Source organism: Onychostoma macrolepis, chromosome 18 (assembly GCF_012432095.1).
Source record: "Onychostoma macrolepis isolate SWU-2019 chromosome 18, ASM1243209v1, whole genome shotgun sequence".
In the NCBI taxonomy this organism is placed as follows: domain Eukaryota; kingdom Metazoa; phylum Chordata; class Actinopteri; order Cypriniformes; family Cyprinidae; genus Onychostoma; species Onychostoma macrolepis.
In genome coordinates, this window is record NC_081172.1 from 7,022,010 (window position 1) to 7,040,300 (window position 18,291).

The window sequence follows — 18,291 nt, forward strand, 5'->3', positions numbered from 1 at the left end:
TGACTATTGCTATTAGTTTTGTATTTTGTGTATTGATGTATTTTTTTTCCATAAAATGTTACCAATAAAAGAAATTCTAAGTTACATGAACACTTTTACTATTTATTGTGGCTCTGTTTATGCCAACCCAGTTTGCATATGTTTATGGTCATTGCATCATTTCCCAGTGGAACCCAAAATGATAAACGCAGCATTGGAATGTTTTTAAAATATAAATCTAATCAACAACAGGCTCTCTTTCACTATACAACTTGCCTGTAAGTGATTAGCAAGATCAATTAAATCAGCACATAAATAACCATTTTGACATCTGTTGAATATCATGTTCCTTTAGCTTTTGTCATTTTTTTAAATATTGCATCAAATATTATTTGCTGAGTTTACCCTGCTATAGACATTTTAGTCATAAAAAAAACAAACACACACAATCTGCTGTTGGTATCAGTATTGGATGTTGATTTTTTTTTTTTTTTTATACAGCAATAAAAACAAGTTTTGTCATACTTTATCAACAAGGGTGCATTTCATAACTTATTTAACAAGGGATGACAGGAATTGCCCACTGGCATTTAAATCAAGTCCACCTGTTATCAAAGTTTGTCATTAAATAATGACAGCTAAACTATGTAGGCAAAGTCCATATTGACAACAGTTGACGATTCATCCTGTCTACAAAAGCTCTTTGTAATGTTTAAAAAAACTCTGTGCCAGAACAGCAGGACACACACGAAACTTGCCGTGGAACTCTCTTGACAAGCATATGTAGTTCAAAAGACGTCCCCACAAAACAGTCTGTTACGTATTGGAACCATCTCTGCATTCTGTTATATTAATAAAGGAAATACTTCTAAGACAATCAAACAACATCACATGGTGAAAAACTGACTTTTTCCATTTTAAAAACTCAAGATTCAAAAGTATTCAATTTTGTCCTTCTCTGAGAAGTTTTCAACATTTTTACATGTTCTTTCAGCCTCACATGTTCAGCTGAACCATTTGCTCTTTTTGATTGCAGTCTTAGTATTTGATGTTCCCATTAGTTTCTTTTTGTACTGGTTCACCAGTGTGTCAAAGCGGACATCCTCTCGGTTCTGGAACTTTTTCCTTGCAGGTTTGCCATTCTGCAACAGAATAAATACATATAATTCATTAATAAAGGTAATTCTGACTTTGCTATGACAATCTGGCGCTTCTGAATCAGCGACTGTATGTTTTGTTATTAGTTTAAGTATTTGCTATTGACTGTTTAAATGCGGAATTTTGCGCATCGTGTGTGTGCGTGCGCGTTTTTGTGACAAATGAGGACACAAATTTGTATAATGACAATGGTATGACAGGTATTACAAGGAGAAGGTGACTTTTCAGGACATTACCCCATGTCCCCACTTATAAATCACACAGAATGGAGTGTATTGAAAATCTGAAATAGCACAGTCTCCTGTAAGGGGTAGGGTTGGTGTAGGCAATAGCACATACAGTTTGTACAGTATAAAAACCATTACGCCTATGGGATGTCCCCACTTTTCACAAAAACAAACGTGTGTGTGTGAGAGAGGGAGACACGGTCATACAATCGGGCCAATCACAATGCACTGTGCCAGTTGGCCAATCAGAGCAGACTGTGCTTGTCGGAAGGAGGGACTTTGTAGAAAACAAAGTGTTTGAGAGAGGCGGGGCATAGAGGACCTACAATAATGTACAGTATTTGAAAAATAATGTGTTTTTTGAACAATAAAACATGTCAACATATTCTGTTACACCAAACACACAAAACAATGATCTTTAAAAAAGCATCATATGACCCCTTTAATAATAATACTAATAATATTTATTTCTATTAGGTCTATAATTTATAATCACTCATCAACTCTTTGGCTTACCTGTTCCCTGTTCATGCCGGATTTCTCAAAGAAAGTAGACACCTTTCTCTCATTCCTGCTGGGCACTTTCTTCTGTTTCTTGGGTTGTACCATGGGTTGTTTCCCTTTATCACGTTTCCTGAGGAATAGTGTGAGGGTCATTGAACATTTTAGTTTTTTTATTGTTGAATCAATGGTGCTGGTTCTGTTTCACTTGTGCAGCGAGTTGTACCTGATCTTTGGGCCTCTGTGTGAAGGCATGTGCAGAACCTTGGGGCGTTTTTTCCCATCCTTCAGCTCTACATGCTCCACCTCTGGTTTGGTCATAAAGCCGCTATACTGGCTTCCTTGTTCCTTCTCCTGTTTAACAGCATTAGCTGCATTTCCTTTCCTCAAGGGTCCTTTCTTCTTCTCTAAATGCTGCTGCTGCGGCAGTTGCTCTCCTTTTTGGCTACTGCCTTTTTTGAGTTGCTTCTGTGGAAAAACACATCAATTTTGACAATTTAATTTAAGCCATTTAATTTTGACATTTTCAAAACGTCACATTGATAGGAAACCAAGATGCAGCTGAGCCTCACCTTGCTGTTTTCCAAACGCATGGCTTTAAGTTTCAGCTTCCTTCCATCCTCTAGAGAGAACTCCACTATGGGTCTCTGACGGGAACAACACAGGAAATGACATCATCAAACCTATCAAACACACTTCACCCCTGGTCTTTCTCAATCTTCAGCTGTTGCTCAATGCTAAATCTTTTTCCAATTTATATTCAGTGAAAGAGCCATGAGTCTTGGCCACAAGTGCTTGGGAATAGAACGATTCATCTTATTTTTGAGAAGTCACATTCAATACAGACCAAAACACATTCCATTGAGCGTCAGAGGAATGCATGTTTATACTGTATCGTGTGGAAAGAATGACAGACAAATATGTGGTTTGATTTATTCTTTAGTGCTTTCCTTTGTCCTCTTTTGCAAAACACTGAAGGGCCACTGCTGTGAACCTGGCAATAAAGCCCTTAATAACAGGCCCTCAAAGTGTGTTAACACACCAGCAAGCTATAGCTAATATAATCTAATACCATTCCCTAATGCAATGACCCTGAACATACTTCTAGGAATTAAAACAGTCGCCTCGGTAGCCTTTCTAGGAAATAATTCGACTTGATAGAACAACAAACAGGTTATCAAATATCCCTTTTTTTCTACCAGTGCTCTCAGCAAACAGTGAGAATTAGTTTCCAAATAAGGTCTGATCTTGGGATTTGAACAACAGAGAATTTGTGGTGGTCTACCTTTTGGGGTCCAAAGATGTCTGGGTTGTTGTTGAGGTGACGTAGGGCTTGTAGAGCATGTTCGTGCTCCTTAAACTCCACAAAGCCATATCCCAGAGACTTGCCGATCACCTGACCTCGAATAGGCTTCTTGTCATACATCACACGACACTGTAGGCACATTTATACAGAGAAAGAGACAATCAGGAATTCTTGTTGTACATGCAAAAGTTATGGCATAAGTTTATGCTAACAAAAGCACTGGCTAAGTTACGCCGATAAAGGTGATATTGGGTCATTTAGGTAACACAGGGTTTCTGTGAGTTTTACCTTCTCTTCATCAATATTTTTGTCTTGTTTTAAAATGCAAATGTCTTTAGATTCTTCCATCAAGATAATTGAACTTGGGAAGGAAAATCTCATCAAGTAAGTCTGAAAGAAGTCTTGTTTTTTGAGAAATTGATCAAAATTTTAAATTATGATTATATTTTTATTTTATTATTAAAACAAAAAACAAATCTGCCAATGTGCTCATAAAAAATCTACTTTCAAAAGGAAACGTTTTCATACACCACTGACAGATCTTTCAAACATTAACTTAATTTTGTTAAATTTATCAGAAAACAAGATTTCATGTTGCGTATCAGATAAACTTATCGTGATTTAACAACGTTTAGACATTTGTATGGGAAAACAAAAAATACGGAGGAAGATTTAAATTTTTAGTTGTATTTATTTATTTATTGTGTAGTGCTTGTGTATTACTTGCAACATTTAATGCTATGACTTTACAAATGCATTTTATTTGGTTATTTATAATTTAGAAAAATAAATACATTATATATTGTAAATATTATATATGATTTTAACATTGATGTTTTTCCGACATGCAAAATGAATAGTAGGCAGAGACTGAACCAGAATTTCTGATTGGCTAATCTGGTTAATTTCAGTGATATCGGTCAGGTCATAATGACATTTTGCATCTGGCATTACTCAAAAAGTGAATAAACACCACCTTAAACCTATGGGCAATCATAAGATTGTAGGTTAGAATCCTGCAAAAGCTGCTCCATGAACTACAACAACTGTGCCTTTAAACAAAACTTTCTTGGATGACTAACTAACACACTAGACCATGAGTCATCAAACTTGATCCTGGAGGGCCGGTGTCCTGCAGAGCTTAGCTCCAACTTGCCTCAACACACCTGCCTGGAAGTTTCAAGTAAGTGGCCGTTTCTCAAACGGAAGGCTGCATCCTCCAGAGGTCACATTTGTAGGCTGCATACGCCATCAAGCCTGGTTTATTTCAGTTAACTGAGCATTACATTTGCGAGTCAAAAGCATATTACAACAATTTACACTTAACTAAGAATAATGGTCAAATTTATAACTGTTAATATTCTAAGATAAGATCTTAGAATCTTCTTCTTAGAAGAAGGTCTTTCCTGTAGCTCAAATAGTAGAGCATGGCGCTAGCAACGCCAAGATCATGGGTTTGATTCCCAGGGAAAGCAAGAGCTGATAAAATGTAAACACTGTAACTTGAATGCAATGTAAGACGCTTTGGATAAAAGCGTCTGCTAAATGCATAAATGTAAATGTAAATCTTCTTTATGACGTATGCAGCCTACAAATGCGACCTCCGGAGGATGCAGCCTTCCGTTTGAGAAACGGCCAGTACCTAGTAAGACCTTGATTAGCTGCTTCAGGTGTGTTTGATTAGGGTTGGAGCTAAACTCTGCAGGGACACCGGCCCTCCAGGACCGAACTTGGTGACCCCTGCACTAGACAATGAAAAATCCTACCCAAATAACAGTCCTGCCCTCTAGTGTTACTAGAAAGAATTGTGAGAATGCTACTTTATTTATTTATTCAACATTGTTTTGAATTTTGGTTTGCTATTAGTTGTTTTTAAGAGAAAAGCACTACTTTCTGCAGATTAAGTGTGTGTTTGTGTGTGTTACCTCAGTAATGTGGACCCCTTTACCACCAGCAGCAGAGAGGCAGAACTTCTGAAGTTTCTGTTGATCCACATTCTTAGGCAGGTTATGAACACACAGCCGTGTTTTAGACACATAAACGTTAATGTCCTTTAACTTTGCCCTTTTCAGCTCCTCAAACTGACAACACAACAAACAAAAAAATCATGTTAATCAGAAAACATGCAGAAGAAATACACTCTGGCCCCCTTTACACCTGGCAACATTATAAAGCACTTAGAGCAATAAAGAGTAATAGATAACTTATTTTTTATCTGCCAAAGTCAAAGTTTTTTAATGTTTAATTGACATAATTATATGCATGTATAAGCGTGTATGTGCCATTGTGCCATCTCTCATTTTGACTGGGAAAGTGCAATCAGATCTCCAAGTAACAATAACAAAGATTATACAGCCACCATCAGGATACAAAGTGCTTATTAAAGCCTGGTTTAAAGAGTGCCTTTTATTTACTCAGGAATATGAACATAAGAGAAACAGCTTGCAGTATTGATTTGGATTTATAAAATTCAGTGTATTAATTATTAAAATTGAGAATCATTTTCTTTAACTGAAAAGACGACTAATAAAACATGAGATGGAAAAAAAACAATAAATTAAAAATATATATATATAAATATTGCCTTGGCACTAAAATGATAGACTAAAATGTCTAAAATTAAGATGTAAACAAAAATGTATTAAAGCCACATGAAATATTTGAAACAAAAAAATGACAAAAACAAATGTACTAAACTAATAAAAACACATTACTTGACAAAATTATTTGGCTAAAATTAAGTAATTAGTTAAGTAATCCACATAAATTTAATCTAACAATAAATACTACTAAATATTATATAATAGATATATATAGACAGATAAATAAATAAATAAATAATGACACTGGTCAATCAAATTTGAGAGCTAATAATGAAAAGGATGCCCAATATCACACTCTCCATACTCACTCTTGTCCTCTTGGCCAAGTCAGTTTCTGAAACTCCCTCTGCAGACTTGGATCCGGGACGAATCACTGGAGAAAGTTCAAGAGGTAACAGGTTAAATCAGGTGCACATATGCGCTTCACTGCTATTAGCTAACCCAATTTAAGCTCTGTTATTGGTCAGCTGACAGGCAGCATTTTGTGACTGGCATTACTCACAGCCCTCTCTGGCGAGATAAAGGTTCCTGGAGCCTGTGTGAGTTTTCACTTTCTTGTCCTTGAATTTGGCAGCGTCTTCTCTGTTTACGGCAGGCAAAATGTTCAATCTCCTGCCATCAACCCTAATGCCACCAAACTGAAATGCACATATGCATCAGCACAATAATCCTGTGTTTACTGGCATAATGCAGTATAATTCTTACAACAGCTGCAGGACAACAAACTCACCTCTTTTTCATCTTCAGCAGCAGCGATACATTTGTCTGCCGCTTCTTTAGTTTTGAATTGAGCAAAAGCACAACCTAAACACAAACAGACATGGAAAAAGAGAGAATTACTTTAAAGAAAGAACTTTGATTCCATACAGGCTGGGGTTTTGATGACTGAAGTTACCTTTTGAATATCCCGTGTCTACGCTCATCACCACACGTACGTATTTTAGCTCACCAAACTGCAACAACACTTCTTCCAAACCCTCTTCATCTGTGTCAAAGGCCAGATTTCTGACAGGACCCAAATTGAAGATATGTCAATAAAAATATGAATTCCCATTTAAGAAAACATCTGTTATTGATTATAAATACAACAAGAGAAGTTCCTTATATGATTCTCACCTGATGAAAATGGTTTTTCCCTCATTCACATCTGAAGGAAGAGGGTCTCTCTTCTTCTTTGGAGGAGCTGAGTAAGGAGATTTAGAGAGAGTCATTTACAGATATTTTTTTTAAAAAACAACAAATGACAAAAAAAAAAAAAAAATTGTTAAAACCTTAAAATTAAGGTAATAACATTTTTCTAAAACAGAAAATATAATTTATTTCTGAATATACAGTGCCCTCCAGAAGTATTGGAACAGTGAAGACAAAATTGTTCTGTTGGCTGTGGAGTCGAGACATTTGCAAATATGATGAAAAGATGAATATGAGACAAAACTACAGAATGTCAGATTTTATTATTAGCCGTTTCAACACATACATGTTTTACCAAATAAAAAGAACAACACTTTTAGAGTTCATCCCACTCATTGATGTGAGCATAAGTATTGGGACAGTTGAACATAAAGCAGATATAAAAGATTAAAAGCTATTATTTAGTTGCAGATCCCTTGCACAATCACAGCAGTGAGTCTGTGACCCATAGACATCACCAGACTCTTGCTCTCATCCTTCAAAATGCTTTTCCCAGCCTTTAATGCAGCCAATTCCTATTGTTGCTTGTTTTGGGGAGTTTCTGCCTTTACTCTCCTCTTCAGCTGGTGAAATTCATGTGCAATCGGATTTAAATCTGGAGATTGACTTGGGCAATCTAAGACTTTCCATTTTTTTGCCCTGATAAACTCCTTGACTGAACTGGCAGGGTGTTTTGATCATTGTCCTGATGCAATATGAAGCACTTCCCAATGAATCTGGTGGCATTTTCTTGAATATTAGTAGGCAAGATGGTTTTGTACTCTTCCAAATTCATTCTGCTACTGTCAATAAGTCATCAGTAAAGTTGAGAGGGCCTGTTCCAGAGACAGCCATGCATGCCCATGCCATGACACCACCTCCACCATGCTTTACAGATGAGGCTGTATGCTTGGGATCATTGCAGTTCCCTTTTTTCCTCCACATTTTTGCTTTCCCATCACTCCCATCTTTATCTCATCGGTCCATAAACACAGTTACAAAACTCCTCTGGTTCACCTTTGTGCTTTTTTGCAAACTCTAATCTTGCCTTTCTATTTTTGGAGTTGGTCAGAGGTTTGTATCTTGCTGTGTAGCATCTGTCATTCTGTGTCAAAGTCTCCTGAGGACAGTAGATTGTCAGAGCATCACCCCAGCTTTCTGGAAGTTGTTGGTGATTTTACAGACATGTCTTTTAGGATTCATTTTCACAGCTTTTATGATTTGTCTGTCATCAACTACTGTTGTTTTCTCAGCCGATCAGGTCGTTGTTGGTTGCTGGTGTCGCTGGTGGTTTCCAAAGTCTTGATTTCTCCATGCCCTTTGTTTTTGCTAGAGCTCTAACTGACTTCCTCTTTTCTTTTTGCATCCAAATTGCTTGCATTTCTCTCAAAGTCAGCTCCCTCGTCTTCATCTTGGTTTGTGTGTGTCATCATCGAATGCAAGATTCAGAATGCAGAAGTAATGGATATAACTGATACGATACATTCCCTGCTTTTAATGTCTGAAGAATTAATGCAACAGGACACAGCTGATCACTTAGAAAGACCTGTGAGGCAACTGTTCCAATAGTTATTCTCACATCAGATAGAGGGATGAAACTCTAAAAGTGCTGAACTTCTTAGCTGGTAAAACATCTATGTGTTGAATCACCCAATAATAAAATGTGACATTCTGTAGTTTTGTCTCATATTCATCTTTTAATCATATTTGTAAATGTCTTGACTCCGCCGCCACCAGAACAATTTTGTCTTTACTGTTCCAATACATTTGGAGGGCACTGTATATGAAAACTACAATTTCAATCATGCTAAAACAACACGATATAGTATATCAGTCATACTAAAATAACACTGCTATAAATAAATAAACAATACAGTTACTTTGTTTGTTGTCGGAGTCATCATCATCGTAGTCGTCTTTTTCGTCGTCTTCAGATTCACTGGCATCACTGTCTGTCTGCTGAGATTCAGAGTCATTTTCTGCATCATCCTCTTCACTACTATTGGCTTCATCATCATCGTCATCATCATCCTCGGATGCCTCTTCTTCTACTTCTGACTCAGAGTCATCCTTTTCTTCCTGTGATGTGGGCCTTAACACAAGACAGACCTTATGTTAAATTCACTGAATTTCTCTTCACACTTTAGATCTGTTGCACTTCCTGTACTTACTTTTTCTTGGCCTCTTTTTCATTCCCATCAGCTCCTGCACCTTTAGAATTCACATTCTCTTCTTTGATGGTTCCTACAAGATATCCAGATACACTTCACTACAAAACCTAGAGGGTAGATGCACTTTCAAAGCTTTCTACAACAACATCCACAAATAAATTATGCTGATGGAGTTTAAATGAAAATATATATATTACCAGCTGCTCCAGCTGACTGGTTGGTGAGATACTTGTCTTTTGCAATGGCCCAGTCCACAGCTACCTGTCTGTCTGTGAGAAAGGATTAAATCGCATTTTATCATACTAATATGTGACCCTGGACCACAAAACCAGTCTTAAGTTGCTGGGGGACATTTGTAGCAATAGCCCAAAATACATTGTATGGGTCAAAATTGTCGATTTTTCTTTTATGCCAAAAATCATTAGGATATTAAGTAAAGATCATGTTCCATGAAGATATTTTGTAAATTTCTTACTGTAAATATATCAAAACTTCATTTTTGATCAGTAATATGCATTGCTAAGAACTTCATTTGGACAACTTTAAAGGCGATTTTCGCAATATTTAGATTTTTTTGCACCCTCAGATTCCAGATTTTCAAATACCGTATTGTCCCGAATATAAGACGACCCTGATTATAAGACGACCCCCCTTTTTCCAGATGTACCTTTTGGAAAAAGGCTTTTGAAACCAAATCTTGTTTTTTGTTTGTTTGTTTTTCTCTGTAAAACACATTTTTCTTAAATTATTTTCAAATTGCATATTTTTCCTATTTTAATTTTTGTTTTGAAAGTATGGTAAATACTGGTAAAATGTACCAACAATGACATTGAAAAATATACACTTTTTGATATATCATTGAAATGACAGGTAGCCCATCTGAATTATATAACATTTAGGCTATCCATCTCATAGTAGCCTACCAAAATTTTATTATCAGTAGAAGTGAAATCTTATTGTAGTCTTCAAATGTGGGTATAGTCTTATGTTTTAAAATCACTTACAGAGGAAGTTTGGTCCATCAGGCTAACATGACAGTCACGACTTTACAACACACATTACATTACATATTTCATGGCACACTCGTTATATGCGTTTTTGGCGCCACCTATTGTTGTAGGTGTATTACTGACATGTCAAAGTCTAGACCCCGAATATAAGACGACCGCGTTTTTTCAGATGTATTTCCAAGAAAAAAACATTGTCTTATATTCGGGACAATACGGTAGTTGTATCTCGGCCAAATATTGTCCGATCCTAACAAACCATACATCAATAGGAAGCTTATTTATTCAGCTTTCATATGATGTATAAATCTCAATTTCGAAAAATTGATACTTATAAAACTGGTTTTGTGGTCCAGGGTCACATATAACGTAATTTATTATTGTGATGGAAAGCTGAAATTTCAGCAGTCTTCGTTGTTAAGAGAAGGCTCACCTTTGATCTCCTTCAGGTTCATCGCAGCCAGAGCTTTACCAGCTTCTGCCATGTTCCTAAACTGCACAAATGCAAAACCTCGCTTCTTTCCATCTGCACAAACACGATGCCATCAAAATAAGGTGGATGGCCGTATGAAAAACAAATGGTAAAAATAACCTAATAAATACTTAAAAACAGTCAGATGCACTTGTACTTGTAAACTTGTCAAACGTTTACCTGGTTTTAAGGGAATCTTGGCCTCCGTCACTGTTCCAAACTCAGAGAAGATCTGTTTTAAATCAGCTTCTTCACACTGCAGATAAAGCACATCAGTGCATGAGCCAATATCACGTCAAAATACGCATTTATCATTTATTCAACATCAGTATTTAGTTGACTTACCATAAAACTGAGATTTCTGATGATCAGTCGAGCTTTCAGTTTGTTCTTCTTTATGCCTGTATTCTTTGCAGGACTTTTGGTTTCAGTTGGTTCATGCTTTGGTTTCTTTTTATCTTCTGAATCTGCACAAACAGTTCAGACTCATTTATTACAGACCGAAAAAGAGTGTTAAAAACCATCCAGGAGTAAAATATAAGCATAAACATCTAACCTCCTTCTGTTTTGAGTTTCTTCTTCTTTTTCTTATCATCAGGTTTTTTCTTGGCCACAGTTACAAATATCTTCTCGCCTTCAAACTCTCTGACTTCTTTTAGGGCCCGCTGTGCGTCATCTTCCATTGAGAATGTAACATATCCAAAGCCACGACATTTTTCAGTCTCTGCAAACACACACATTAACATTTGTATTAAACCAAGAGACCACTAACACTGGAAATTCAGACCTATACATTTCATTTGACAGTTGTGATACATTTTTCTTCTCGTGTTTGATGGGTTGAGAAAGATGAGTTGATGTACACTACCGTTCTAAAGTTTGGGGTCACCAGGTTTATTTATTTAAGAAATTCATATCAATTGATAATAAAGGCACTAAAGATTTCTATTTCAAATAAATGCTGTTCATTGAACTTTCTGTTCAAAGAATGAAAAAAATGTCTCATTGTTTCCACAAAAATATTAAACAGCACACCTGTTTTCAGGATTGATAATAAAAAGAAATGTTTCTTGAGCATCAAATCTGCATATTAGTAGTGGTGCTGATTAAGAACCACTTAATGAATTAAGATAAATTAAGTTCTGCCATTACAGGAATAAATTCAATTTTTAAATATACTGAAATAGAAAAGTTATTTCAAAATTGTAATATTTCATAATATTACTGTTTAACATTGATCAAAGCATAAGTGACTTATTTCAAAAACATTTTGAACTCTTACTGACCCTAAACTTTTCTTAAGTGTACTGCTTTTCTTTAACAACAGACATTTTTATGCCTCAGAGATTTGTTTTTAACTTTTTTTCTCAATTAAAATCACATCTTGAAAACATTTTATCATGCTTTCAGTTGTTTTCAAATGCTTTTCATTATATAGAATCAAATATAGATTTTATATATATGACCCTTGTCCCAGAGATTCATCTAAAAGCGTATAACACAACTTCAATATTTATTATATTTACTTATATTCATATGAATTTATATTAAATATTATTTATTTGTATTATTACTCAATTTCTTACACAAACTGTTGATAACCACCATTTTTGACAAGTAATCAGGTACTCTCTCTTGGTTAGAGAGAGAGAGAGAGAGAGAGAGAGAGAGAGAGAGAGGGAGAGGGAGAGAGAGAGAGAGGGGGGGGTCATTTGGTATTACTGACCATTTTTTATGTGACAAATATGATCAAGAATAAAGCACATACTTTCACTAACTCTCGTAGAAAATACATTTGTTTGTTCCATTAAACTGATCCATTAAATAACACTCAAACCACTAACTGTTCTATTTTAAAACGTAAGGGTTTAAATCTTACCTCTGTCCCTGACAACAAAGCAATTCTTCAGCGGTCCTATTTCAGAGAAAACCTCAGCCAGGTTTTCATTGGTGGCTGTTGCAGGTAATCTCCTGACAAATAAAGTGACTGCAGGCATTTTCAACACGAGTTCAGCTCGACTGTTCTTCACTGCCAGCAAACGTCTCTAAAACAGCGCTCTTGATTACAGACTCTGGCAGATATTGTTATATACAAGTCGCGATAGCATTATTAAAGATCTTGTCATATGAATGTCTGTAAACAGTGCGATAGCAATAAGGCACGTTTTCTCACATGTTTCTGCTCGACAGGAAGTTGTCAAGGTGGAGATTGTTCGTTTGTGTGGCACTGCACGCTGAGGAACAACACTGACACCTGCTGGTCTGGAGAAGCATGTCTGGGGTAGGTCTTTTCCGAGATGTCAAGCCCAAACAAGACACAAAATCACCATAAAAGTAGTCCAACGACTCGTGTGCATATATATGCTAGCTTTGTTGAAGGAACAGATCTTTACTCATAATACTAGTCGAGAAACGGATCAATTCGATTCGTGCGAATTTGACTTTGAATGAATCAACCGATTGACTGAAAAGAACCGAATGAAAATGACAGAACTTTTCCTTTAATTATGTTTATTATTATTATTATTAATATTATTTTTATGATTGTGTTTGCTGACGAAAATGTTTATATTTTATTTTTTCCCTAAAATTTAAAGGGTAAAAACATCCGGACTGTGGCTACTTCTACGGAGAACTTATGAAAACAAGACAATGAGGTACATTTTATTTGCACCTACTACGTGCTAGTTTAATTTAAATTTAAATGATATATATATATATATATATATATATATATATATATATACATTTTACATCAATGCTGCTTTTATTATTAAATCTTCCGAGTAGCCTATCTCAATGTCTTTCTGCTCTTGGTCACTAGAGGGCGACAACATCCATTCAATTATTTAATATCTTTTTGCCATGATTTTGCACACTGTAGGATGCATCAAAAAGTCACAGAAAAAAGTAAACAGTAATGGTATAAGTAATTATAGTAATTATAAATGTTATTTTTTTTATAAATTTATTAATAACTTTGTATTATACAGATATTGTTTGTGTAGTTTAAATATGAAGTGGCTGACATAATATTTTATTTCCTTTAAGCTTTGCTTCATGACAGTATGTCACAGATGTCTTCTTTTTGGTTAAAATCAGTGCTCTGAAGTAGAAATCTTGGAATTTTCTGCAAGTTTACTACACATTGGTTAATTGTTTCAGATGTGACCAAGTCAAAATGTTCGGCTTAGCACAATATACTTAGGTTAATTCTCTTGATTTTTTAAAAATGTTTATGTGTTGGTATACCCGATCCCGATCATCAGACAGACATCATGCTTTGTCCTCTTGTTCTCCTTTGTCACCCTTTCCTGTAATCCTGTCTGGTAAGTGTCTTAGCTCAAAGTGTGGGTTAATCTACCTCTGAAGGACAATTACCAAGATGTGTGCGTAGTGTGTTCATTAAAAGACTGCTGAGGGTTTCATCATCTCCAATATGGAGGTGACAAATGCATTCACATGACACAATGTGTGAATGATGTTGAGGGAGATTGTCTTTTATCTGACCTTGGAGAACAGAAAGCAATAGAGAAGAGAGAACTCACCAGCAGAGCAAACGTTCTTTTAGAGAGAGTGAGAGGGACCGAGAGACAACAGTGACATAGCAGAGACTGGCTCCAGGCCCAGTCACACAAACGGCCAGCAGAAAGGATCTTACAGCACGCAGTGTGATGAGTGTGTTTGTGTGTTTTCTTCGCTTTAGCACTTTGGACACACCCGTCTGTAAGTATCAGCACAACTTTCTTATCATACAGCTTGCATATAAATAGTGTGCATTATTTATTTGAAATCTATAAGGCCGCAAATGATGCACGAAGGAGACAGTGGTAATGCTGTGGATTGGGTTACTGCATTTCATCAGTTTAAATTGAGATTTTCTCCAGATGTGGGAGCATTCATATAATGATAATGTGCACTTTTTAGGCTGTGATGAGAAAGACTGAATCATGTCATCATAGTGCAGGAAAGACTGAAGGTGAACAGTCACAAAATGTTTTTACAGCATTTCACAGTATAACCAGAATATTATGTTTGCGAATATACACTGAAAATGACGGATTTTCTTTAATTAGACTTGAAACATCACTATAATGTTTTGTGCATTGCAAACAAATTCAGATAAAATTGCAACATTCGTGAAAACGTTTGGTTTAGGTTTAAGCAAACCTGGCTTTTCCAGAGAATTCAGATTCTATGCAGTCTGTTTTTTTAATGTCAAACAAGTTTTATCTTTATGAAATGCTGCAATATCATAGTTATTAAATCAAATTTGACCATATTTATTACTTAATGAATGTTCCTTGATCTTACTGTAAATGAGACATAATAATATTAATAATAATATAATAATTAATTGATTAATAGACTGATGGAATAATAATAATTAATCATTTTATACAATAACCAAAAACTAACCTTTTTTTTTTCTTGTTAGTGATATAACTGTGTATTAGAGCTAATGTATAATTGAGATTTAAAAAAATATATATAAATGGTTTAGAAATGCTTATGGATAGAAGCATATTTGTTCAATGTAAAATGAAGTACATTTCAATTTTAGTATGAAAATTCAACTGCTATTGAGTCACCACGTTTAAAATGAACATAGAAATGTGTAGATTCATGTTTTCATTGTTTATAGATTTATGTAATAGCGAGTTACATTTATGATCACAGGGGGATACTGTCATGCTCCTGGTGTTGACGCAGATTCTGTAAATGGGTCATACATTTCTCTCTCTCGTGGTGCTTTAAAATAAGGTTGTAGGAGGGGAAGTTATGAAAGATATTTTTCTTCCGCTGATTTGAATGACAGGACTGCGCATTGCAGTGCCAAACACAACAGCGCTAAACACAGAGGAAAAACACAAAGAACATGCACTCATATGTAGTCTGTCTGTCTGTCTATCTATCTATCTGAATGTAGACTAAGGCTACATTACTGAATGACCTTGTTGGGGGACAGCAGAGCAGGACAGTGGACAGTGGGATATTGTATGAACCCACGCCGGCAGTGTGTTGAGTGGGAGAGTTCAGACTCATGTGATGAGGGACTGATGAATACAAACGATTTCTTTTCACTGACTGAATCAACCCACCACTACAAACAGCAGAGCGTTTTTATTGCCACTGTTGGTAGACAGAAAATGCTTACTAAGCTGCCCTAGTTATTTTATCTGTGCTTTATATATAAAAAAACATGTCGATATAATGCTAATGTATTATATTAAAATGACTTGCTGAAACTGAAATTTATTTTAGAGCTAATAATATGGTTAGTTATACAGTTACAAAAATATTTAATAATATTTAAATAAGTTACCTTATTTAATAATCATAGTAATTGGAGTTTTGTAATGAATTCTGATTGTTCTTTATAATAATAAGAATTAAATGGCCATAGTGTTCGACTGGTAACTTATTGTTTGAATGTGGGTCACTGGGGTGCAATGACTTAAAATTACTTATTACAGTACTGGTGAGCATCAGTGCTGTGTCTCTAATGACAGCTGTGCTATAATGCTCTAGGGCTGAAGAACAATCATGTCTACAGTATTGCATAATGAACACATCTGAGGGTCACATGTGCGTCAGACAGTTGTTAATGAGTACAATGAAAATGTAGCTAGATGATTCAGTTGTTTTAAATTAAGGCACAAAAATTGTGATAGCATCTTGACTGATGTAGGGCAATAGAATATACGGGTCTGTACAGTAGAAAAAGCATTACGCCTATGGAGAGTCCCCACAAGGATAGCAAACCAGACGTGTGTGTGTGTGTGTGTGTGTGTGTGTGTGTGTGTGTGTGTGTGTGTGATCATCATCACAAAGAGGGGATATTCTGCTGCCAAATGGTTTAAAGAAAACCTATGAGACATTCACAATTAGCCATTAATTCACTCCCTTAGTCCCATAATGTCTTGATCATTGTTCATTATTGTGTGGGCGTTTCCCTGGGACAGAGACCATATGGAGGGTCTCAGTGGGGGGTGTGAGACTCAAGAGGGAGGGTGGGTGTTTACACAGGCGTCTTATGGGTCGACCGACATGAATCTGCATATGCTATTAGCGTCATTAACAACTCACAACTTGCTATTACAATGACTAATGAGAATTCACTGTTGATGAGAGGAAAAATCTCATCCTAAACTGAATGAACTACATTCCCATATAAGCCACATGATCGATACTTTAAATGTGACACTTTGAATGATGTTTCATTACATTAATGGCGTCGGCAAGATCAAAACAAAGAGCGACTGTTTCTGTGAGTATCTTGAAACATCGAGTTATTATCGAACAATGTCAAATAGCATATCAGAGAATAATCGCTATTCTAAACATTAGTGTTTCCTTCACTACTTGAATTTTCAGGGCCATAGCAAACGAAAACTAATTTTACCCGTTTGTGGATGTGAGTTTGCAGCATCTATTAATAAGATAACAATATATTTTTAAAAATACTGGGTATCGCGAAATAACGACAAGAAACGTCTTTCTGTTGAGTTGTCCATGCGGACTACACATAAAAACAACATACCTGAGTAATTTGAATCACGAACATGAGTGATTCAAAAACATACAGCGCGACCAGTGTAATCTGATTCACGAGCAAATGATTCTTATGAGCCGGTTCCATTTAGTGAATCAAAACACCAGTGTAGTCTGATTCCCGAATGAATGATTCTTCATGAGCTGGTTCATTTTAGTAAATCAAAAGCATACAGCAGCAACAGTGAATTATTATTATTATTATTTTCATTTTATTCATAATTAAATGCATTAAATCTGGCCATAATGTTCATAATAATATTTTAATGTGGAGGTCTATGTGTGTTAAAGCGCTAAAGTAAGTTACATGTTATATAACCAATATAAGAGAACAATTTCAATTTCTATTTGTTTCTGTTGTGCTGTGTGTGATACTATGCAGTTTTAAGATTTATGTTTTGATTGTCAACACAGACGGGACTAGACTCTGTAAGGCTGCTTTTTCAGATTGCCTGTTGACGTGGACTATTCATATTTCATCCTCATCTCTGCACTAACCAGATAGACATATTCTTTCCTTGCCTACAGGCCTTCCTTTGCGTCAGCACTCATTCTCACAACCCCCCAATTACCCTGCCATAACCCTGTCTGTGGCTGTATCTTCTACAACCCAGAAGCATTAATCATTCCATGAGGCCGATTCCTTTGTCTGTGGGTCAGCTTCAGATGCCAGTGCAAAGCCATACAGCCCACATGGACCCAATTCGAGGCCATTTTTTTGTCTGTAGTGAATGATTGTGAATCACTGGCTTGGTTGTGCCTCTGCGGCTAAGGCCACTTATCCAGAGCTGCAGCAATATGCTTGGGTTCAAAAGCAGCTTGGAGGAGCTTGATAGAAACCAAAGCCATCTCTTATAGCTTATCGTTATGAATTAAGCAGCAGATGGGGGATATTATCATATTACAAGACTATAATCTTGGGATTAAATTATAAACCTGATGAATTGTGGGCATGCTTAGGTTTCAGGCTGGATCGAGCCTTGAGGTTTAACTCAGACTCAAAGTGATTTTTCAAAGTCTGATTCACCCCTTTTAAATAGCAAAGTCTGAGGAAATTGAATCAGACATCTTTGAAGAGGGACAGATTAATATGGTCCAAGTCTTCCAGTCTCATTGGGCACACAGCGGGTTGGAAAGGTTTT

General features: G+C 36.0%; 1 protein-coding gene across 1 annotated transcript; it reads right to left on the bottom strand.

Annotated features, from left to right (window-relative positions):
- Window positions 1-240: 240 nt before the first annotated feature.
- Window positions 241-12,783, bottom strand: rbm28 (RNA binding motif protein 28). Its single transcript, XM_058751360.1, has 19 exons — window positions 12,474-12,783; window positions 11,151-11,318; window positions 10,940-11,061; window positions 10,775-10,850; window positions 10,556-10,648; window positions 9,313-9,384; window positions 9,116-9,188; window positions 8,825-9,036; window positions 6,891-6,957; window positions 6,670-6,779; window positions 6,505-6,578; window positions 6,277-6,412; window positions 6,083-6,147; window positions 5,097-5,252; window positions 3,151-3,300; window positions 2,438-2,512; window positions 2,092-2,333; window positions 1,881-1,998; window positions 241-1,121 (listed from the first exon to the last, which is right to left on the bottom strand). Exons 1-19 carry the CDS (start codon window positions 12,589-12,591, stop codon window positions 984-986), a joined length of 2,265 nt encoding a protein of 754 aa, XP_058607343.1. The 5' UTR covers window positions 12,592-12,783; the 3' UTR covers window positions 241-983.
- Between the last annotated feature and the right edge of the window lie 5,508 nt (window positions 12,784-18,291).